Genomic DNA, 23,688 nt, shown 5'->3' on the forward strand with positions numbered 1-23,688 from the left:
AGTCCAACGGAGAAAGGCGTAAATCAGACCGAAATTGAAATACCCATACAAAAGGAAATTCGATTTCACAAAGAAGTATGAATCCAGACTCAACTAAGGAAGAAAAAAATTGAACACATGAGTAAAAGAGATATATTATCTACCATCTGTTATTGGGTGGGAGGATAGTACACTCGGGAAGACAAACATCCATTACCGGTTAAGGTAAACATATCAAGGATGGCTAACTGAAAAAAAATGATGAATATTCAATACCAGTTACTGGGTAAGAATAGCCTACTGTCAGAAAATGAAGAAATAGGATTTACGACTATCTGTGCGTATAGAAGACCAAAGGAAGATAATCTGTTACCGTTTAATGTAGGGTTAAATACACTTTACCCCCCTGTAATGTTAGCGAGTTTAGGGTTACCCCCCTGGTAAAGTTATTTTTTCAATACCCCCCTTATGTTATGTAGATTCCTTCATAGAACCCCCTAATATCCAGGTGGCATGGAATCTTGGTTTTTTATTTCAGACGTGGCTTTTTAATTTTTTTATTTTCACATGTGAATCTTCATTAGGTCTCCAGCATGGCATAAACTAGAAATTAGGGTTCCAAATCCATCCCTCTCTCTCTTCGTGAAATCCATCCCTATCCCAAATCCATCCCTCTCTCTCTTCGTGAAATCCATCCCTACCCCAAATCCATCCCTCTCTTCATCTTCGTCCGTGTCCCCTTCATCTGGGTTATGGGTGGCAGCAAGGCATCTTCCACGAGTGAAGTTGGAAACGGCTTACCAAGATGTGGATGCAATGAAACCATGAAGTTGTTGGTCTCCAAGTCAATTGAAAACCCCGGTCGCAAATTTTGGAAATGCAGGAATAATATGGTGAGCAATTTTGAAGCATTTTATTATTTTGAGTTTGATTTCGAAATTAATTGTTGGTGGTGTTTGTCTCAAATTGCAGAATGGGTGCGGTTTATTTTTGTGGGATGATTTGGTCAGTGAGTTTGCAGTGAAAGAAACCAATCCGTCCGGATGCCGCCAATGTGAAGTCAACAAGGCTTATTTGATTGAATTTGCTAAAGAGATTGTTGAGGAGATAGATTGCAGAGTCGGAAAGCTTAACAAGTTAGAAAAACTGAAGAAAAAGATTGCAATGGAAAAGAGGAAAAATTTATGGTTAATGTTTGTAATTGGTCTGTCATGGATGTTGATAGCAGCTATGGTTAAGTTAGTCTAATGAGTCTGTCATGTAATTGTTATGTCATTCGTGTTTTTCAGCAATGTAATGTTGAACTTGTAATGTGTTCATCAATGAAATGTAATCTGTTCATCAATCTTAAACTGTTATGACATAGTAAACATATAAATAAATTGAAATATATTAATGTAGTCTATCTCTTAAACTTTTTCAGTGCAGAATTCAAGGTGAATGTAATTAAATACTTTGGCTTTTTCTTTAGGTCCTGCAGAATTCATGGTTTTGTTGTAAGATTAGTGCACAGACTAGCCATGGCTCTCTGCAGAATTCATGGTTTATGAAAAACAAGAAAAAAATGTGACAGACTAGCCATTGTGTTTTATAGACAATACACACCAATAATGTTAAACTGATACATTAGAATTGATCATCACAGTAAGTGCATATGTTTGTTACAAAAGGATTACAAAATACATGTCTTCAAAGATCAGTTGGCATTACAAAAGAGTTTTCCAAAAGGATTACAAAATACATAGCAGAAACATAATAATCAGTCCCTCATTTTGAAGTGGGTATGTCTTCATTTTCTGGTAGGGTAATTGGTTTGTCACTAGATATTCCTTCACCTGTTATGGGTCTTTTAAACCAACTCAACTTTGCTATAATTGTGTCAAATGAAGAAACGGTGAAATTAGACCATGAAGGACATTCCCTCCAGTTGAGAAGCTGTGACAATTCTATAATTGTGTGTCCATCACTGACAAGATTGATGCCAAAAAGAGATGCTTGAGTGTACCACAAGACAAAAATGCCAACTGTTGCGATTCCGACATAGGAACCAATTATCTGCCATGATGAGCATTAGTATAAGGTTAAATTAACTTAATGAATTTATGACAGACTTTGTGATGTCTCTATATATGAGTTGATGAAATTGAAGAGATTTTGAGCTAAACTTACTAGGTAACGAAAAAGAACCCAAGTACTTATAAGGGCATCGTCGCTTTTTCGTGGTGGCTTCTGCATGATATCAACATCAGCAGGGTTGAAACCAAGAGCTGTTGCAGGTGGACCATCAGTGACCAAATTCACCCACAGAAGTTGTACTGGTATCATGCATTCTGGGATCCCTAAAGCTGCTGCCAAGAATATCGATATCACTTCCCCGACATTTGACGATATCATGTACCTGAAGAAGATTGAGTAAATTTCTATATAGATCAACCAAATGTAGAATGTGGAAGGAAAAGAAAATAAACTAAGAGACAACATACCTTATAAATGCTTTCATGTTATTGTAAATAGCTCGACCCTCAGCGATAGCTGAAACAATAGTACTAAAATTGTCATCTGCAAGCACCATATCTGAAGCTTCTTTTGCAACCTGTGGTTGGTATCATGATAAGATGGTGAAATATTGTTTTAACCTTTATTATCGTAATATATAAGTTTATATAAGTTCGCATTGTAACCACAATATAGCGAAAGTTATATTACCTCAGTTCCAGTTATTCCCATAGCAATCCCTATGTCAGCAAGCTTAAGTGCAGGTGCATCATTCACGCCATCTCCGGTCATTGCAACAATCTCTCCCATTTCCTTCAATAGTCTCACAATTTCTTGCTTGTGTCTTGGCTCGGCTCGCGAGAAAACCTTGCCTCCATTTCTCAACAACAATTTAACATGTTCTGAATGAGAGAGAGACATGAACTCCTTACCTGTCAAACTTTGACCTGTAAGATCTTCATCTCTAGAGAAAAGTCTGATTTCCTTACAAATAGCCTCTGCTGTTGACTTGTTATCTCCGGTTATTACCATAACTCTAATACCAGCTTGCTTGCAATCCTCAATTGCTTTATGAACTTCCTCTCTAGGAGGGTCCTAATCAGTTCGATTATAAGCTAAATTAGTTAATATCCTCAATAAGCTGCATCGCAAGAAGATTGATAACGGTATAATGCAAACTTACTCTTAAACCAACAACGCCGACAAAAACTAAATCACTTTCAATGGATGAATAGTATGTTGGATCAAGCAATTTCTTGTGTGCAGGATGAGTGTCTGCGTAATAGTCTGAAAATTCTCCTAACTCGTCTTTACATGCCAAACCCAAGCAGCGCAACCCCTTTGAACTCATCTCATGGAGTCTTTGAAGAAGTAGTTCCCTACATTGATCATCTATTGGAACAAGAGATCCATCTGCAAGTTGCACAAACGAACTTCGCTCCAATAAACTCTCAACAGCACCCTGCGATTCAATTATCTTTAGAACTCGAAAATGTAGCACCAGAATGAAATCAGGCATAGAAAGAGTTCACATTTTTTATTTGGAAACTTGTACTGATGCATGTACCTTTACAAGAAGCCGATTTTGACCATCCGGTTCGCGAACAATAACGCTCATCGACTTCCTAACACGGTCAAACTCCAACGTAGCTACCCGTTTGGATCTTCTATTCCACCACTCACTACATCCTGCGCAGTAAAAACCAAAGTACTTTGTTATTCCTAATACAATAGTATTTTGACAGTTATCGGATCTTTCATAAATTAGTCCATTTACCAACCTAGCTTCAAGGTGTCGCAATCCATCGTGTTGTTTGATGAACCTTGGATGTCGCGAGTTTTGTTCCTTGACTTGATATCTGGAAATCCCATCTTTTCAACCAAAACTTTGAGAGCAGCTTCAGTTGGCAAACCCGTGGCTCGAAATAAGTGACCGTCGAAATAAACACCAGCATCATTACAAACAGCACATATTTCTGCCATGGCTAACAAATTCACATCCATGTTATAGCAAGTCCAATCAACAATGCCTCCGTCTTTCGGATCATAAGTTGTCCCTTCAACTCTAAGGACTCTAGAAGCAGTGGTTTTCCCTCCTAAAGTAAAGAACTCCATCACAGACATTTGATTTGTAGTCAGCGTGCCAGTTTTATCGGAACAAATCACAGTGGTGCATCCCAAAGTTTCAACACTTGGAAGCTTTCTCACAATCGCATTCTTTTGCGCCATTTTCCTTGTACCGAGCGCTAAACATGTTGTGATAACAGCTGGAAGACCTTCTGGTATTGCAGCCACAGCAAGAGCAACAGCAATTTTGAAATAGTAAGTGCATTTCTGAAACGAAAATTGAATGTTCGAAGGCCATCCATCGACAATATCCCAAGAAATGAAATTTTTGTAGTTTATAATCCACACAACGAGACAAACTATTCCGATTGAAGTTGTTAGCCTGCTACCAAATTCGTCCAATTTCTTTTTCAACGGAGTATCACTCTCCTCCAACGAAGCCTCGTGTATTTGTTTCTGTATCTTTCCGATTTCAGTTTTCATTGTTGTGGTAATAACAATGCAAAGACAGCTTCCGTTGACAACAGTTGTGCCAGCAAATACCATATTCTCTTTGGCCTGCAATTCACAATCATCCATGAAAATAGGATTTGTGCCTTTCAGAACAGGCATTGCTTCTCCGGTTAACGAGCTTTGTTCCAATCTCAATGTCGATGTTTTCAAAGCTGCAACTCTCATGTCAGCCGGAACTTTATCTCGGACTTTGGACACTTCACTGAGCTCGTCTTCACTGATCTGGATCGCTTCTTCGTATTCGCTGAGGTTGTCTTCATCTTCGTCTTCACTGCGGTCGTCTTTCTCGTTTGCTTCGTTCCATGCATTCTTCTTCTTCGTCTTCGTCTTCCCCTGGAAATTTCGTCTTCGTCTTCCCTGCTTTGTTCAGAACCCTAATTTTCTAAGGGGGTATTTGAAATTAAAAAGTGTAAAATGACACATAATCACTTTAACAAAATTAAAAATATGCCAGGTGTAGGACCTCTTATTAGATTCCATGCCACCTGGATATTAGGGGGTTCTATGAAGGAATCTACATAACATAGGGGGGGGTTTACAAAAAATATTTTTACAGGGGGGTAATCCTAAACTCGCTAACATTACAGGGGGGAAAAGTGTATTTAACCCTTTAATGTAAACATATTAAGGATGGACTGCCGGGGAGAATATCCATTACCGGTTAAGGTAAACATATCAAGGATAGACTTGCAAAGAAATAATAGGATTTACAACTACCTGTTACTTGGAAGAAGACCAAAAAGAGAGTATCCATCACTAGTTAAGGTGAACATATCAAGGATAAATTCAGAAGGAAGAATATCTGTCACCGATTAAGATGAACATATCAAGGATAGACCACTAAAAAGAAATAGGATTTACAACTACCAGTTACTGAGCAGAAGACCAAAGAGGGAATATCTATCACAGGTTAAGGTGAACATATCAAGGATAAACTTAGAAGGAAGAATATTCATCACCGGTTAAGATGAACATATCAAGGATAGATTTATTGGGAAAGAAATAGGATTTACAACTACCTGTTACTGGGTAGAAGACCACAAAGAGAATATCTGTCACCAGTTAAGGTGAACAAATCAAGGATAAACTCAAAAGGAAGAATATTTGTCACCGTTTAAGATGAACATATCAAGGATAAACATGTTAGGGAAACGAAAATGAATCTGCTAGAGAATTCAAATAAGTAAATTACCTTTTACTGGTTAGGGTAAATTAACACAAATAAAGTACTCAACATCCAGAAGAATATTACCAGTTACTGGGTAATAAACTCTTGGGGACCAAAAGATATGTCTAGGTAAGAACTAGAAAGAAACGCTCAAATAAGACTCAACCCAATGAGGATATAACTCAAGGGTAGTGGTTCCATCCAGATAATGAACTAGGGAGGAGACAAAAATAATAATCATCCATGAGGAACTCAGTGGGGAAGAAGAAAGGATAAACTCTTTCTGCTTAAGAGGCTGATACTCTACATTGAAGAAGGACAGACACACCAAATCCACATGGGGAAATGATATCACCAATGCAGGGGATCAAAAAAATTAGGTTAATATGTAAAATGCACAATTAAATATCTGATGATATGTTTATGCATGTATATGTGAAGCTAGCGGAAATATACCCGAACGTATCGCACGCTCGAACATACAACAGAGTCGCCATCAAACTTTATTTATCCCCAAAGGGAAGGGAAAACATCGATAAAACCCAGGGAAAGAGATATATTGGGTAAGGAAGTCGGTTATGCAAGGGGAAGGTATTAGCACCCCAAACATCCACGGTACTCCATGGGAACCGTTTTGGTCGTTCTCGTTTGAATAGGTGTTAGAACTAGATTATTCGCAACGAATGGGAAAAAGAAAGAAATAGATAGAGTGCTCGGTGAGGATTAGGGCCCTCATGCCTACGTATCCTTATAGTGCAATGAGGAATTTAGAGCTTCGTAGTTCAAGGAACTATAGGCAGGAGGAGGAAAGAAGTCTGATAGAAGGTATGATCTGAAGCAAAGGATAATGTTGTTTGAACTCCAACAAGGGGTGAAAATGTGAACCTAAGAGTAAAACTGGTGTGAACCAATTTGTGAGGGTGTATAGCACTCGTATCACTATATTGGAATAACCGAAAAGAAAGGAATTAGGTGTTTCGAATAAGCGCCAAACAACTCTTAGTTCACAAGGAGGTACAAGTTGGAGCACAAAGGTATAATGTATTTGGCTCAAGGAATAAGTATATCACATGAAGTGAAAGAAGGTAGATTATGAAGATATCATGGAATGAATGGAGTGAAGTGACCGAAGTCACAGAATAGAGTATCTGGTGATAAGTGACTGAAGAAGTATTGTTTGAAATCGAAAGGTGAAAGTGTATTGGAATCCATAAGAGAAGTTAAATTTCTACCATAGAGGAAAACAGCGTTAACCACTACGTGGACTAGCGGACCGTCACTGTAGGGTTTTAGCTGAAAAGAAGGAATTAAATGTTTGGGATGAGAGCCAAACAAATCTAGGCATGAAATGCAGATTTTATCAACTTTCCTAAAAGGATGTGTATGGAATACCAAGGAAAGTGTATCTCAACGTCAAAGAGACAGTATATCACTGGGTGAACGATTTATGATCGAAGGTAGATAGTGAAATGTGAAAGATATGGATGATGCCCTAAGGCGAAAGAGGAATAATTAGAAGTATGCTCGCCAAGGATTCGCATCCTCGTGCCTACGTATTCTCATTATGCAATGAGAAAGTCAGAGCGTTCGTAGTTCAGAACTACGAGAATGGAAAGAGAGAGACTGGTAGTACGGAGTGCAAGGAGTTGTGTGTCACTTGCTGGGGAATTGACAGTTCGAGATCAAATTAGGATAGTAGCTTGGATCCAAGAGAAGAATAAACTCTTAATCAAAGAGGTAGATAGGAATTTACCAATACGTGGACTAGCGGACCGCCACTATAAGGTAAAGCCGAACAGAAAGACTGAAGTTAGTGTTTAGTATGAGAGCCAAACAAAGATGAAGTTAGTGTTTGGGATAAGCGCCAAACAAAGGTGAAGTTAGTGTTTGGGATAACCGCCAAACAAAGGTGAAGTTAGTGTTTGAGATAAGTGCCAAACAACCATCAATTGAAGAGACGGACTGTCCTCAGGACGTCTTAAAAGGATGGATAAGGAGTCCAAGGAGAAGTAAGATTGATCTCGAAAAGATGGTATAGATTGCATGAATTGAGAGTAATACATGGGATAGAGAAGATAAGTTCATAAATAAGATAGCTCGCGAAGAAACCGGGTTCTCCTGCCTACGTACCCTCATGGTGCAATAAGGAAATCAAAGCTTTCGTAGTTCAGCCCACTAGGACTGAAAAGAAATTGATAGGAGGCAAGAGGAAATGCATGATTGAGATTGAAATGATTAGAATAGAATGATTGAGAATGGGTAAACTTGATAGTTATTGGATGATGAGAATCACACTAACTTTCAAGTGGAGAGAGAAGAGTCTTTGTAGTTGTTTCTTGCATGGAAGATGAAGACTTTATCAATGGTTCGATTCAAATCGCACTAAAGTCTATGAATGGAGGTGAATACAATGAGCGCTGGGTCATACGTCCCATACCCGAAGATACTCAGAATGGGGGTAGGAATACTCCATTCCCACTCTTTCTCCATTACTTAAGGCTTGTATCGTACAACTTGATTCAGAATTGATAAGGTGTTGACGTTGTCCTTGCTTTTGTTGTATTTTGCTTTTTTAGATAGACTTGTTAATCGTATGATTAGAATTGTGCTAAAGTCTACGAATAGAGGTGAATATGATGAGCGCTGGGTCATACGTCCCATACCCAAAGATACTCAGAATGGGGGTAGGAATACTCCAGTCCCACTCCTTCTCCATTGCTTAAGGCTCGTGCCACACACTTCTAACTTTGATTTGACAAGCTTTGAAGACGCCACCTTTGATGTGCTTGAAAGTTGAAGACGCCACCTTTGATGTGCTTGAATAATCCGCTGCTTGATATAACCGAGGGTGCCTTGAGCTCCACAACGTGAAAGAAAAGTCCTACTAAGTGACAAAGGGTATTTTGGTCACTCAATTAGACTGGGGGGCTTATACAAGTTCAAAGGGTTTAATTAATCAAAATTGCTTTTGATCAATTTAATCGGGTGTTTTGTTTTTATTTTAGGGAACTAGTTTGGATCTAATCAAAGTTAGTAATTGCTATAAACTATCCTAAGGGATCATGCATTTAAAATTTATTGAAAATTCTAAGTTAGAAGTCCTAAGGGAGCATGTCAAAATATTGATTAAAATCATGATTAAAATTCTATGTTAAGTCCTACAATTAATTGCATTCTAATCCTAGGGGAAACATGCAATTCTAACACAAAATTAACAAGATAAGCCCATAAGGGCAAAATGGTCAATAGTGAAATATGTCTAATATCATAAATTAAATTCTAGCCATGTCCTAAAGTTGATTAAATCCTAAAGTTGAATTCTAATCCTAATGTTGAAAATCGTATCAATCTAAATTTAATCAAACCTATTTGTCTCTAATTAAGAAATTCTATCTAAAAACCTAATTAAAATTCTAAGGAAGAAGTCTAACTAATTCTAATGGAAATTCTAATTAAATTCTAATGTCCTAATGATCAAGATTTACCATCCTAATTAATCCAATATTATCCTAGTTATCCTAATTAAAATGTAAAACCAAAATAAAATAAAGGACACAAATAAAAATGGAAAATAAGGTGTATTTGCTGAATGGGGTGTAGATTAAGTTTAGGATAATGGGCTGCCAGTTGAGCCCACCACTTCTTTTTTGTCCACCGAGAGAATCCAACAACAAAAAAACAGAGGGTGCACTAGTGAAAACGGGAATGGGCCGTCTGGGCCCAAACAACATCCAAACGCTCAACACAGGGGGACGCATTAATTAAAAAGCGCGGTGAACTAGCAAATGGCTAATGGGCCTAATGAAGCCCAAGTTATTTTCTTCATTAAATACTTGGGGGTGTATCAGTAATGACTAGAGTGCCAATAGTGATGTCCATGGGCCTTGCTGGTGAAGCCCAAACACTCACCTCTGTTGACTTAGACAAGTCAACAGAGTCAAACTAAACTCCATGCGCGCGCTACCTTATAACTTATCTCACCGTCTTCCGCCTTGGCTCAATGCACTTGAGGCCGTTACCGACGCCGGTGTCAGCTTCCACCTAATCAACACCACCAATCTAAGCCTAACAACATGCTGGACACGCTTATGACAAGAAAAACGAGCAACGGACAATGGATTTGTGGAATCGCTCCTAGCAAAGGAAGAACCCTAGCCTACTCAAAGTCTAATTAAACGACACTCACTGAAGATTAATGCCTAACACCATGGGGGTTTCATTCCTCAAGCTAAACGCTATGTATCGTACACTCATAGCAAGAAAGCGATAACGAAACGTAACTGACATACCGGAGAAGATGATCGGAGAATTCGCCGGTAATTTTTCTGACCTTGATTCTTCCTTCTTCTTCTTCTTTTCGTCTCCTTCTTCTTCTTCTTCTGATACTTTAGAAACAAAGCGATAGTGAAGTGGCTTAGCTCGAGCTGAATTGAAGCTTCAATGGCTTTTCTTGTGAGAGAGAGAGTAAGAGCTTTGGTGAGGGTGAGAGAGGTTGCAGAGAAATTGCTAAAAATTTGCAGGGTTCAAAAGTGTTGAAACTGAGAGTGATGAACAATTTATATAGAGTCTAGGTTTGGAATTGTTTTTGGATTTGAGTTAAGATTGGAAACAGTTATATCATGCTTGGAGTTAGTTGCATTCAACTCATTGAGTTCATGGTGAAACTCAGTTAGTTAGAATCAACTCAGTTGGTTAAAAAAATGGTTAATGAGTGAATGCAAAGGAATCTCACTGGCTGTTGCAGGTTGGAATGAGATTGGAGTTGTGTTGGAGTGTTTCTTAGTGACCTGCTGTCCAAGTTACCAGTTGAGTTTAAGTGACTTCACTTGGCTTGGAATGATGAAGCATGAAGGTTAATGATTTTTGGATGTGCACTGGCTGTAGCAGGTAGCTTTAGGCTTAAGATTAAACCAATGAATTTAAAGGTAACCTGTTGAGCTAGTCATTAAGTGCAAGTGTGTTTTGGTTTGCATTTTGTGACGTTTAGCCCATTCTTTGATTCCATACATTGCAAACTTAACATGTGCATCTCCTTTTCTTTCATTTCTCATATGTTCCACTAATGGCTCATGCTTTTTTTACTGCAGACTCATGGTACAAATTTTATTATGGCCTGTGATATGCTTGCTTGGAAGATTCAATGGCTAGCACCTGTGCACCTTGAGTTGGTAGGTCAGCTTGTTAAACCATGCCCTGCTACATTGCAATGATTTGGTGCTCACATATGGTCTGCTTCTGTTCATGGTAATGCAGGTTGTGGTTGATGTTTCATAGATCCCAATCTCACTGTTTGTATTTACTTCCTTTCCCTCTTTTATTTCTCTTGTTGCAGCACAAGAATTGGTCTTGCAAGGCCATGGTAGCAAGGTAATGGTATCTTGAATTTGCTGTTGTTTGACATTACATTCAGTAACCAGCCTCAACAGGATTTTAGACTTGATAACTGTTTTATTGGTGCAGGACTTATCCCTGTCATGGTGAGTTTCAAATAGTTAGCTGTATGATTGGTTTACATGTCTGAATTGATAACTCTTGATGCCTGTTATGCTTGACACAAGCTTTGGAGGTTTGGCTTGGCTTCAATCTCTTCTGCAATAGGGTTTCAAAATAGGTCCAACAACATGATTTCCATTGATGATGGATTGCATTTGCCAATTTATTTCATGTTGCTTTGGACTGAACAGTTTGACTGCTTTCATTAAGAACCTCATTGTAGCCGTTATGCCTTGGCTTGATGATTATGTCTGCTTGCCCTATTTTCCTACAGGATTTATTTAGATGTGCTATTTGTTATGTCCTATTGAACTTCTTAAACCTGATGCTAACCAACTTGGATGTGATGTCTCTCAAAGATTGGATTGTTTGTGTAGGGATATATCTCATGCTGCAGCTTTCCATGAGCCTTCTCTATCATTATAAACTCAAAACTAAAACATGTGGGAATGTCATAATGGTCAGGTCAGTTTTGTACATGTTTGGATTGATGGCTCTTGATGCCTGAACTGTTGTATGTGACACAGGCTTTGGTGTTTGGAACATGTTGGTTGCAGGTTCATAGGTTGCCCTAGGTTTGCTGCAAGTTAACTTGGTGAATGGTTGTATGCAGTTTTTTAACACCAGTCTGTTGTTGTGTTCATGCCATGCTGTATCATATAGTCTTGCAAATTGATGGTATCCTCTACCTTGACTCATATGCTGCAATAACAGGGTTTTGCAGTGGGATGGCTTGATGTTGGCTTATGATGCTTCCCTGTTCATGGCTTAGAGAGTTGGTGTTCAGGAGTTAATTCAACCGCCTTCTCTACTAAACCTACTGCTGCATCAGGGTGAGGCACTCATCCTGCTAATGGTTCACTGTTATTTTATTGTAGTAGGGTCACATTGATATGATCATGACCTTTGCCAATGCCTTACAAATCACTTGGCAGGTCTGGTAATCATGTTGTTTGGCAAGATTGTACTTAGTGTGGTTACAAGAACATTTGATGAATGAAACTTCTGTTGCACACAACTCCTTCCACTCTTCCATGCTAGCTGCAGGCCTCCGGTGGCTGCATTTGGTATGTCTAACTGCTGTAACTTGGTTTGAAATCTTGTTTTAAAGGATCAGCTTGGTTATGCTGTGACAGGTTTTCGTATTTCAATGTGGTACCAAACAATGAACATGGTTGCAAGTTAACCTAGGCTTATTTGTATTTTTACACACTGATATGAATGACATGTTAATCCAAGGCCTGATGAGTTTGTGGCAAAAGATATGTTATAGCAGGCCAACATGATGATGATGGTGTGATGCTGTTGCAGAGCAGGATGTGACATGGTTGTGGCAGCAGTATTGGCTAGACCATCTGCATCCATGGATTTGTTGCACAATGGTTAAACTGTTAGGGGACTCCTTGGTCAATGGTCAAGGCAGGCCAAAGGCCAAAGGTAAATGGTTAATGGTTCAAAATGTCAAGACAACATGGTTTATACAATGGTACTTGCTTGTAATGTTAACAAAAATGAATATTGGGTGTGTATTGAAGCAAAAGGGTCAGGCCAAGTTTGGATGGGCAATAGCAAATGAAAGTTGACTTTGGTCAAAGTTGACCAAAAAAGTCAACTTTTGACCAAAGTCAACAAATGGTCAAAATGTATTTTCTTTGTGATTTCTTTGTAAATGGATATTCAATGGACAATTATGGGTGAATTTAGGGTTTAATGAATTTGGGTTGACTTTGGTCAAAGTTGACCAAAAAGTCAAATGTTGACCAATGTCAAATTTTGTATTTTCTTGTATTTTCTTATGTAATGACATGAAATGGATTGAAATGGTTTGAAGAATGACTGAAATTGGTTTCCAAAGTGTCTGGTTTTATGACTTGTATGTTGGACTTTTGAAAAATAACTTGACTAATAATGTATATGAACAAAACCATCAAATGAGACCACAAGACTAGGGGTTTGACAAAGTGTCAATGAACCAATGGCATGACCAACAAGTGGCTTGAAACACAGTGGTTTGATTGTTCAGATGACCAAGACCAAAGATGTGTCCACAACAAAATGAATAGCACCAAAGACTTTGAACTAAGACCAAGGCTCCAAGCTAGGTCAAGAAACTTGACAATGAATACACAATCAAACCACCAAGTTCCCCTGATTACCATCTCCCTACTAGGGCTTTGGAGACCAAGATGAGGCCTAGGGAAGCTCCAAGAGATCCTGCCTTGAGAAATTAGAGTTTTGAAAGCCCTAGGTTGTCTAGTCACAACTTTGTTGAAGTCAAACATTCACCACCATCATTAGGGTTTCACATGCTTTGCTGATGATGTGACCAACCCATGCCTCTGGATCTTGATACATGTGTGAGCCCTAGCTTCCTGGGCCCATGTTTCTTTTGAATTCATGAGGAATGATGCATGTGGATGAGTTATGGATGTATGCAAGTCATCTCTTGATCAAGTGATTGGATACATAGATGAGAAAGGGAAGGGAAAATTTAGGGGTACAACAGCTGCCCCTATTTAATCTTCTTGGACCTGAATACAAGAATTGCGGAAGCTTTTCGGGTATTCAAGGTAAAAGAGGATTAAATACTTATATGCCTGAAATTTGTCGGACCAAATGATTGGCTTTATTGCCAGTGTGGAGGATATGTTTTATGCAATGCATGGGGTATGCTTATTTTTTTTATGATGCATGCTTTTGTAGGGCTGAGTCTTTATTGTGGTCGGGGTTTTGACACGTCATCAAGAATTAGAACATGATAGTCGAGGAGTTTCAATTGGTGCCAACGCTGCCATCACGGAATCCCCTGCTTGTTAAGGAATACTGAAAGGTTGGAGTCCCCCAGGGTGCCCCAGTCAATTGAATGTCACAGGCATCCAAGCAACACTACTGTTGAGTCACCAATCACCTATCAAGTTTATCGGATTTCAACAGCAATGCAAATTATTTCTCTTTAATGTAGCCTTTTACTGTTCCCCGAAATTTTAAAGCATTATGTGATTAAGACAAGTCAGATATTTGCATACAAAACATGGAACAACACATTGGATGGAATAACTGAATTTTATTGATATGGGAGTTGTACATATGTTGAGTACAAGGATGCAAACGCCCTTAATGAGGATGTTGCAAAAATTGAAAAATAATTGAAATGACAATGGGAATTATTTTGTATGATTTTCTCCATTGATTACAACATTGGCCTTAATCTACCATATAATCTGAACCCCAAGGCCTTGCTTCGGTTGACGGTGACTGGATCGGTCTTTGACCCTCTGATATCTAGCTTGTAGCGTGTAGACTCAAGAATCATAGTCAATGCCTTTATCCCTAACTTTTGCCTGGATCTTTCAATTTTTTTTGTCCACAGGGATGCTCCTTTTTTCCTAAGCCGCCCTTTCGGGTTTTCGACTTAGTGAGCTTCGAATATATTCCCTAACTTTTGCATGGACAAATCATTTTTTGGTCCATCGGGATAGCCATTTTTGCCTAGATTCACCTTGTGGAGATTAATCTAGCGGGCTTTTCATCATTTCTTTTTAGGCATAGTATTTTTTGACTATGTATGCATTCACTAGTGAGGGAAAATCTTCCCCATCCATTGTTGTGAGGATTAGAGACCCCCCTGAGAAGGCCTTTTTGACTACGAAAGGTCCCTCATAGTTGGGAGTCCATTTGCCTCGCGGGTCTAAGTGAATGGCAGAATATCTCTTAAGCACGAGGCCTCCAGCGTGGTATGACCGAGGAAGAACCTTTTTATCAAAAGCTTGTTTGAGACGCCTTTGGTATAATTGACCATGACAGACAGCCGTCAAATGCTTCTCTTCAATTAGATTCAGTTGGTCATACCGAGATTGAACCCATTTAGCTTTGTCAAGATCTGCTCCATGATGACCCTGAGTGAAGGAATCTCAACTTCGATTGGTAGGACAACCTCCATCCTATAGACCAGAGAGTACGGAGTTGCCCCAGTGGATGTGCGGACTGAAGTTCTGTAACCATGCAAAGCGAAAGGTAACATCTCGTGCCAGTCCTTGTATGTCTTGACCATCTTCTGGATGATCCTCTTGATATTCTTGTTAGCTGCTTCTACGGTGCCATTCATCTTGGGCCGGTATGGTGAAGAGTTGTGGTGCTCGATCTTAAATTCTTCGCACAACTCCCTCATCATAGTGTTGTTGATATTACTGGCGTTATTAGTGATGATCTTGCTAGGTACCCCATATCGGCAGATTATCTCTTTCTTAATAAACCGGGTAACCACTTGTCAAGTGACATTAGCATATGAAGCAGCCTCGACCCATTTCGTGAAGTTATCGATAGCGACTAGGATGAATCGATGTCCATTGGAAGCTTTGGGTTCGATCATCCCAATCATATCGATGCCCCACATAGAAAAGGGCCATGGAGAAGATAGAATATTTTACGAAGTTGGTGGTACAAAGATCTTATCACCATATATCTGGAACTTATGGCATCTTTTCACAAAGTTGTAGCAGTCAACCTCCATTGTCTTCCAATAATAACCGGCCCGGAGAATCTTCTTGGCCATAGCAGGACCCTTTGCATGTACACCCTTGCAGCCTTCGTGTATAGATCTTATGATTGTACTAGCTTCGTAGCTATCCACGCATCTGAGCAGTACAAAATCATAATTCCTTTAATACAACACATCACCGTTTAGGAAGAACTTAGAAGAGAGTCTTCTTAGAGCCTTCTTATCGGTAATGGATATACCCTCAGGATACTGTCGTTTCTCCAGAAATATCTTTATGTCATAGAACCAAGGCTTATCGTAAGGATTGGCCTCAATTGCTAGACAATGTGCTGGTTCATCTAAGTGGTCAATCTAGATGGATGATGCCTCATTCTTCTATTTGACTTTGAACATAGATGTCAGCATAGCTAGAGCGTATGCTAACTGATTTTCCTCCCTAGAAATATGATGAAAGGAGATCTCATCAAAGTAAGGGATCCGTTTTCTGATATGCTCTTTGTAGGGTATCAACTTGCTATCTCGAGTCTCCTAGTCGCCTTTCACTTGACTGATTACCAGAGCTAAATCACCGAATACCTCAAGGATTTTGATTCTCAAATCGATTGTCGCCTTTAAACTGTAGATACATGCTTCATATTCTGCCATATTGTTGGTGCAGTCAAAACATAACCTAGCGGTGAAGGGGATGTGGAAACCGGTTGGAGAAGTGATAACAACACCTATACCATGACCTTGGGCATTGGAAACATCGTCAAACACGAGCGTCCATCGCGATCCTGGTTCGGGGCCTTCCTCAGGGCTTACCTCGAAGCCTGGCATAGTAAAATCTCTAATAAACATGATGTCTTCATCTGGAAAGTCAAACATTAATGACTGGTAGCCTTCAACAGGCAGGTGGGCTAGATAATTAGACAGAATACTCCCTTTAATTGCTTTCTGGGTCACGTACTGTATATCATACTCGGTTAGCAGCATTTTCCACTGGGAAATTCTACCAGTAACAACAAGATTTTCAAATATATACTTTATCGGATCCATCTTGGATATCAATAAAGTAGTGTGGCAAATCATATATTGTCTCAGGCGTTGAGCAACCCAAGTCAATGCACAACAAGTCTTCTCTAGAAGTGAGTATCTGGTCTCACATATAGTGAATTTCTTGTTGAGATAGTAGATAGCATGTTCTTTCTTGCCCGTGTCGTCGGCTGACCCAAAACGCAACCCATAGATTCATCCAACACTGTCAGATACATAATGAGCGGTCTACTAGGAACTGGTGGTACCAGGATTGGTGGTTCTTGCAAGTAATTTTTTATTTTATCGAATGCCCCTTGGCAATCGTCGTTCCACACAATCGATTGATTTTTTCTCAACAACTTGAAAATCGGTTCGTAGGTAGCTGTCAGGTGGGATATGAATCTGGAGGTGTAGTTAAGTCGCCCAAGGAAACCTCAGACTTCTTTTTCTGTTCAGGGGGCTGGCATATCTTGGATGGCTCGAACTTTGTCGGGATCAATCTCAATACCCTTCTGACTGACTATGAAACCCAAAAGTTTACCTGATCCGACTCCAAAAGTACATTTGGCTGGATTCAGACGCAGTTTAAACTTTCGGAGTCTGACAAACAACTTCCTCAGATTAACCAAGTGATCTTCCTCAGTTCTGGATTTGGCAATCATGTCGTTCACATAAACCTCGACCTCTTCATGAATCATGTCATGAAAGAGTGTTACCATGGCGCGTTGATATGTTGCCCCTGTGTTCTTCAAGTCGAATGGCATGACTTTGTAGTAGTAAGTTCCCCAAGGTGTGATGAAGGTTGTCTTCTCCATATCGTCTGGTGACATCTTTATCTGATTGTACCCGGAGAACCCATCCATGAAAGAAAAGACGGAGAATTGAGTTGTGTTATCGACCAAAACATCAATATGAAGCAAAGGGAAGTCATCTTTTGGACTGGCTCTATTGAGGTCTCGATAGTCTACACACATTCTGACTTTACCATCTTTCTTAGGAACTGGAACGATATTAGCAACCCACTGCTGATACTCAGAAATGGCTAAGAAGCCAGCATCTAACTGCTTTTTAACCTCTTCTTTGATCTTGAGTGCCATATTAGGTCTGGTCCTTCTGAGCTTCTGCTTAACCGGAGGACATTCGGGCTTAAGTGGTAGATGATGTTAAACAATGCTGGTGTTTAACCCTGGCATATCTTGATATGACCAAGCGAAGGCGTCCACATATTCACGCAACAGATCTACCAACTCGGAGTGTACATGCTTGGCGAGAGATGCCCCAATATTCACCTCTTTCTTGTCAGTTTTAGAACCCAAATTAATGACATCCACTGGTTCTTTGTATGGCTGAATCTCTTTCTCTTCGTGCTCAAGGAGTCGTGCTAGTTCAGCTGGTAATTCGCAATCTTCCTCACCGTCATCTTCAGCTTGGTTGATTGGAAGGCCAGATTCACGGTTGATTTTAGCCATGTTATAATCAGTGATTTTATTTGCTCTGCATATTATGAGCTTATTTTAGTATGCTTTTGTTTTGAGAAAAAGTGGAAAAAGAAAAAGAAATCTTTTGCAATTTCGTTGTTTTTAGTGAAAGCGAAAAATAACTAAAAGAAAAGGAACACGAGTTGTGCATGCAAAAAGTACTTTCATTTATTCACATAATACTTTTAAACATGGGGACCCTTACAAGCTATCCTCTCGTCTCGGGCGAGGACAAGGGACGGAGAAAACAAAATGCATTACGTTTTTTCTGAGTACACCATAGGTATCATGGTGGCCGTCCAATTGGGAAGCTTGAATCCTGAAGGGCATCTGCGGATGAGGCTGGGTGCTCCTGGCTTGTTACCACTGGACTCTTCGATGACTGCTACGGTATGCTCATTTTGATAGCTGGCACTGCTGAACTTTATCGGGTTGAATTACTTTTTCTTTGGACTCACCTTGCGTGTTGTTGGGTGATAACCGATACCAAACCTATCGCGCTTTTCTGCCACATTGACGACCTTGCCCCAACCGGAAAGCGGGTCTTTCTCCAATGTCTGCTTGGCACTCTTTGCTGAGGATAGGATGGTAGCGGATGATTGATTGTTGTTGGCGGATGCAAAACTGACATCTTCAAATTCTAGACAGTGGAGCGGAACCTCGAAGATCCCCTCATTTGTTTCGACATATCTGAAGGAGGAGAGTTTACTGACCAACAAATCCTCTTCCCCACACACAATTACCAGCTTGTCATCTATCAAGTACTTCAACTTCTGATGCAAAGTAGAAGTGATTGCCCCAGTAGCATGAATCCATGGTCGGGCCAATAAATAATTGTAGGCTGGGTTGATGAATAAGGGCCATTGAGGGCTTCTCTTCTTTTGGAATAGACGCTCGAGACCTCTGCTTGGTCCCGAATGTCGTATTGCCTCAGAAGTTCAAAGTGCCCGATCTCCCCAAGTATAAAGGTCTTAGTTGTCCCCGCATTCATCTCACTATGTACTGCAGGAAGATGGCTTCGCATATTGATAACGAAAACCTCCTGATTCAATGCTTCCAAGACAGCTTGACTGGGGCTTCCTTGGATTGGTATATGAGTTTGGAGCGCTCGAAGATCCGATCATGGAGGGACCTCTTTGAGGCATTGTTGAAACAATACAAGTACAACTTTGACATGCCTCCGACAAGGCTTCAACTATAGAACCAGTCACAAAGGTCTAATGAAACCTTCAAAGAGTATGCTCAACGGTGGCGCGAAATGGCGTCTAGGGTTCGACCAGTACTATCTAATAATGAGTTGGTTGACATCTTTATGGGCATGCTGCATGGGCTGTATTTTGAGAAAATGATTGGCAGTTCATCAACAAACTTCACCGATATGGTCACAATTGGGGAACATGTTGAGAGTGGGTTGAAATCGGGGAAGATAACAGACACGACCGCGCCACAGTCAATCAACAAGAGACCGCATGGGGGCTTCGCAAAGAAGAAGGAGGGGAAGCAAACGCTGTAATGGCGAAGGCTCTCCCCTGACATCGAGTTCCGGCAGCCCCTATGTCGTATTATCCATACCAATACATTGCTGCAGCTCAATACCAACAACCGCCTTTCCAATATCAACCACAGAGAGACAATCGACAATCAACATTCACTCAGAGAAATCCAAACCAACAATATAATCGAGCACAAAACCAAGGAAACAATTTTGGGAACCGCCCCCAGTTTGATAAAATTCTGGTGCCATACTCCGAATTAGTCCCCTATCTAGTTCATATGGGGCCGATCATACCAAAGGAGTTGCCCGTGGCCACTCCTCCATTCCGCAACAACCACGATCCTAATGCTTCATGCGCGTATCATGCCGGATTCATAGGGCACTCCACAGAAAATTGTTGGGAACTTAAGTGCAAGATTCAAAACTTGATAAACCAGAATATCCTGACCTTCTCCGAAGAAAAACCAAATGTAAAGACCAATCCTTTGCCGAATCATAGTGGCGCGTCAGTCAACGCCGTGATTGAGGAGGTAAATGCCGAAGTCATACTAAAAGTTGAAGAGGTGAAGACTCCGATGGCGGTGGTGTTACAAAAACTTGAACAGTTTGGGTTCTTAGAAGAGGTACATGAAGATTGTACAGTATGCGAGTTTGATCCCGATAGTTGCGAGCAGTTGAAAGGGTGCGTGCAGGCACTAATGGACCAAGGTTTAATACAGTTCTCTAAAGCTCAGGCAGCAGAAGAGGTAGTAGTGATTGAACCAATAACTATTGTATACAGGAAGAAGAAGGTTGAAGCTCCTCCCAGGAGGATTCAGCCGACCCATTTCTGTGTTCCAACCCCGTTTCCATATCAGAATACCAAGGCAGTGCCTTGGAATTATGAGACTACAACCTAGTTGGGGGGGAAAGAAATCTGCATTCCTGATACAGAGATCGTCAACATCGCTAGAGCGGGAGGCATGACTCGAAGTGGCCGTGTATTCGCTCCTAAATACACTCATAGGGTGTCTTCATCACCCACAGTTGTCTCACCTAAAGAGAAGGCAACTCCTACGCCGACTCCGCAGGCAAAGGCAATTGTACTCGCCACTCCGACCATGACGACTGCTCCGGTAGTAACGAGGGTTATTGATAATGACAAAGCTGCAAAGGCCGAAGTCTCCAGAGGTAAAGGGCCGATGGTTGAAAAAGAACAGTCTGGTGATCACAAGAAGAGTATCACCTTTGAGGAAAGTCAGGAATTCCTCAAACTGATTAGAAAAAGTGACTTCAAGATTGTTGAGCAGTTGAATCAGATGCCTTCCAAAATATCCATTTTGTCTTTGCTTTTGAGTTCTGAGGCTTATCGCAAAGCATTGCTGAAAGTTCTAAATGCCGCTCACCTGATGCAAGATATCACAGTCGATCAATTTGACAACGTGGTTGCCAACATCATCGCCAATAGGTATCTGGGATTTAATGAAGCAGAGTTACCTCCTGAGGGAAAGGCCCACAACAAAGCACTACATATTTCGGTCACATGTACTAACTCCCTCTTATCACGAGTCCTTGTTGATATTGGATCTTCGCTTAATGTACTGCCAAAATCTACATTAAGCCAGTTACAGTTTAAGGGGCCCGAGATGCGAACGAGTGCATTGATTGTTAGAGCTTTCGACGGTTCCCGAAGGCAGGTAATTGGGGAGGTCGATTTGCCTATTTGTGTTGGACCACACCAGTTCGATATCACTTTCTAAGTCATGGATTCATCACCAATTTGTATTACTTTATAGATTTTTAAAATAAAAGTCAAACTTATTTTAATATTCAACGTCTAGGATTAACTGATGGTGTAAAATCTTTTTCCAATGTCAGTGTATTTCAATTAAATCATAGATATATCTACAAAAATTCTAAAAGGTCATAATTCACATGTAAGCATATTCGTATGATTAGTCACCTCAGGGGTGTGGGATAAAACATCTTTGGTTACAAACAAGGCCATAAACAATGTATTGTAAAAATGCATAGATAAGAGGGTAAAAACCTCTCACTATCCTGACTGTCCATAAGCACCCATAAGTAAAGAAATTTCCCCCTTACCTTGAAATAGATATTCTTGTCAGATCCTCTGTGTATTTCAATTCTTCAAGTTTCTTCAATGTTCACCATAATATTTTTTTTCTTCAGTTTTTCTTTTCTTTTTAATTTTACTTTAGGATATAACGTTTCCTCGTTTTCTCTCTCCCTTCCCATAATAATAATAATAATAATAATAATAATAATAATAATAATAATAATAATAATAATAAGAGATTAATTACTATACACTGTCAGTGTAAAAAGTTTTACATCGTCGGTTCATCACCATCACCCGTTTGTATTATTTTATAGATTTTTAAAATAAAAGTCAAACTTCTTTTAATATCCAACGTCTATAATTAAGTGATGGTGTAAAACCCTTTTACACTGACAGTGTATTTCAATTAATCTCTAATAATAATAATGACCATAATAATTATAATAATAATAACTGTAATAACAATAATAATAAACCATATTAATTTCTACTTTTTACTTTCCATCCGCCTCTTGATTTCATACGACCAAATAAATTTCCAAAATTAAATAACTCAATTAATTATCCCAACTAAATAATTATTTAACTGTAATAACAAAATAATGTCACGCCTTAAATAATTATTTAAATAAATTTAAATCAATTAAATACATATCTAAATAATTATTTAAAATATTAAATTAATTAAAGAAATATTTCTCCACTCCCCCTTCTCAAAACCAATCAACCCTAGTAATTATAAAATTACTAAAATACCCCTTATCACCATAAATAGTTGATAATATCAATCAAATCACACAACAAATACAAAAATAATTAAAAATAGCGAAATTTCTAAGTCGAGACATTACAAGTAAGACTTGGTGAAATCGTGTATTTTATCAACGGTCGCAATACTTGGTAAAAAGTGTATTTTATCAAGGGTTGCAACCATGTGAAGTAAAATCATTCCGTTTATAAATATACTATTTTGAATTCAAGAAAAGAACACACAATTGAACTGTCATTTTCATTGCTTAAATTTCAAATTTCTCTTCCCTACATTCGAATTTTTTCTGTCTTGTACAAACTTGAAAATATGATAAATTATCTTGAGTATTCCTAGGTGCAGACTCTAAGACAATTTAGAGAGTAGTTGAAATATTATTAAAAAAATATTCATAAGCACGATTTAAGCCTTTATCCATTGAACTTTGAGAAAAACCGAGAAAAAAATTATTTGAGTTTTTAAATGGAATTAATGACTAGTTGTTAGATTAATATTTTTTTTCTCTTTTGTTAGAAATTGAATCGGTTCAATCTCTAACACACAACAGAGAAAAAAAATCTTAATCTAAGGACTACTCATACATACCATTTAAAAAATCATTAATTTTGTATTAACTTTCAATACTTTTATAAAACTTTTCAAATTTATTGAAATTCAATGATATGCACTTTACTTATTATAATAATTAATTTTAAAATAATTCTTTTTATTGATTTATTATTTGTAAATAATAATGTATGATAAATTATAATATTTTATGTACTATGCATAATATATGTACAAGCTAAGGAAAAAATAATAGAAGTTTTTTTTTAAATATTCAATTTTTTAAAAAAAATTCCAAAAATAGACATATTTTAAAAAAAATTACACAAATAGCCTTTTTTTGCCCTAAAATGGTCATGGGCGCCACCCTAGATGGTGCCTACCCTTAAATTTAGGGCAAGTCGCTACTAGGAGTGGCGCCTACTCCTAATTCCTTTTTTTTTTAATATGTTTTTAATTATTTTTTTAATTTTTTAAAATCTTTTTTAACTTATTTTAAATTTATTAATTTATATTTATTATAATTTATATTAATTAATATTAATACATATATATAAATAATATTATTTACAAGATATATATATATATATATATATATATATATATAT

At 38.7% G+C, this 23,688-nt stretch overlaps 2 protein-coding genes across 2 annotated transcripts; one reads left to right on the plus strand and one right to left on the minus strand.

Annotated features, from left to right (window-relative positions):
- The first annotated feature begins 503 nt into the window (after positions 1–503).
- Positions 504–1,227, plus strand: LOC127080204 (uncharacterized). Its single transcript, XM_051020533.1, has 2 exons — positions 504–872; positions 952–1,227. The coding sequence occupies exons 1-2, from the start codon at positions 732–734 to the stop codon at positions 1,225–1,227; spliced, it is 417 nt and encodes a 138-aa protein (XP_050876490.1). The 5' UTR covers positions 504–731.
- A 519-nt stretch (positions 1,228–1,746) lies between these two features.
- LOC127080205 (calcium-transporting ATPase, endoplasmic reticulum-type) lies at positions 1,747–17,827 on the minus strand. The gene is made up of 8 exons (XM_051020534.1): positions 17,711–17,827; positions 3,756–4,911; positions 3,542–3,663; positions 3,158–3,436; positions 2,686–3,069; positions 2,463–2,572; positions 2,149–2,377; positions 1,747–2,034 (listed from the first exon to the last, which is right to left on the minus strand). Exons 1-8 carry the CDS (start codon positions 17,825–17,827, stop codon positions 1,747–1,749), a joined length of 2,685 nt encoding a protein of 894 aa, XP_050876491.1.
- Positions 17,828–23,688: the final 5,861 nt, after the last annotated feature.

Source organism: Lathyrus oleraceus, chromosome 5 (assembly GCF_024323335.1).
Source record: "Lathyrus oleraceus cultivar Zhongwan6 chromosome 5, CAAS_Psat_ZW6_1.0, whole genome shotgun sequence".
Lineage (NCBI taxonomy): Eukaryota > Viridiplantae > Streptophyta > Magnoliopsida > Fabales > Fabaceae > Lathyrus > Lathyrus oleraceus.

Coding starts and splice junctions, on each gene's coding strand:
- LOC127080204 (XM_051020533.1), top strand. CDS start 732: ATGGGTGGCAGCAAGGCATCTTCCACGAGTGAAGTTGGAAACGGCTTA. Junction 873..951: donor GGAAATGCAGGAATAATATG/GTGAGCAATTTT, acceptor CTCAAATTGCAG/AATGGGTGCGGTTTATTTTT.
- LOC127080205 (XM_051020534.1), bottom strand. CDS start 17,827: ATGGCACTCAAGATCAAAGAAGAGGTTAAAAAGCAGTTAGATGCTGGC. Junction 4,912..17,710: donor TTCCTAAGAAAGATGGTAAA/GTCAGAATGTGT, acceptor TGAACAAAGCAG/GGAAGACGAAGACGAAATTT. Junction 3,664..3,755: donor TTGCGACACCTTGAAGCTAG/GTTGGTAAATGG, acceptor TTTACTGCGCAG/GATGTAGTGAGTGGTGGAAT.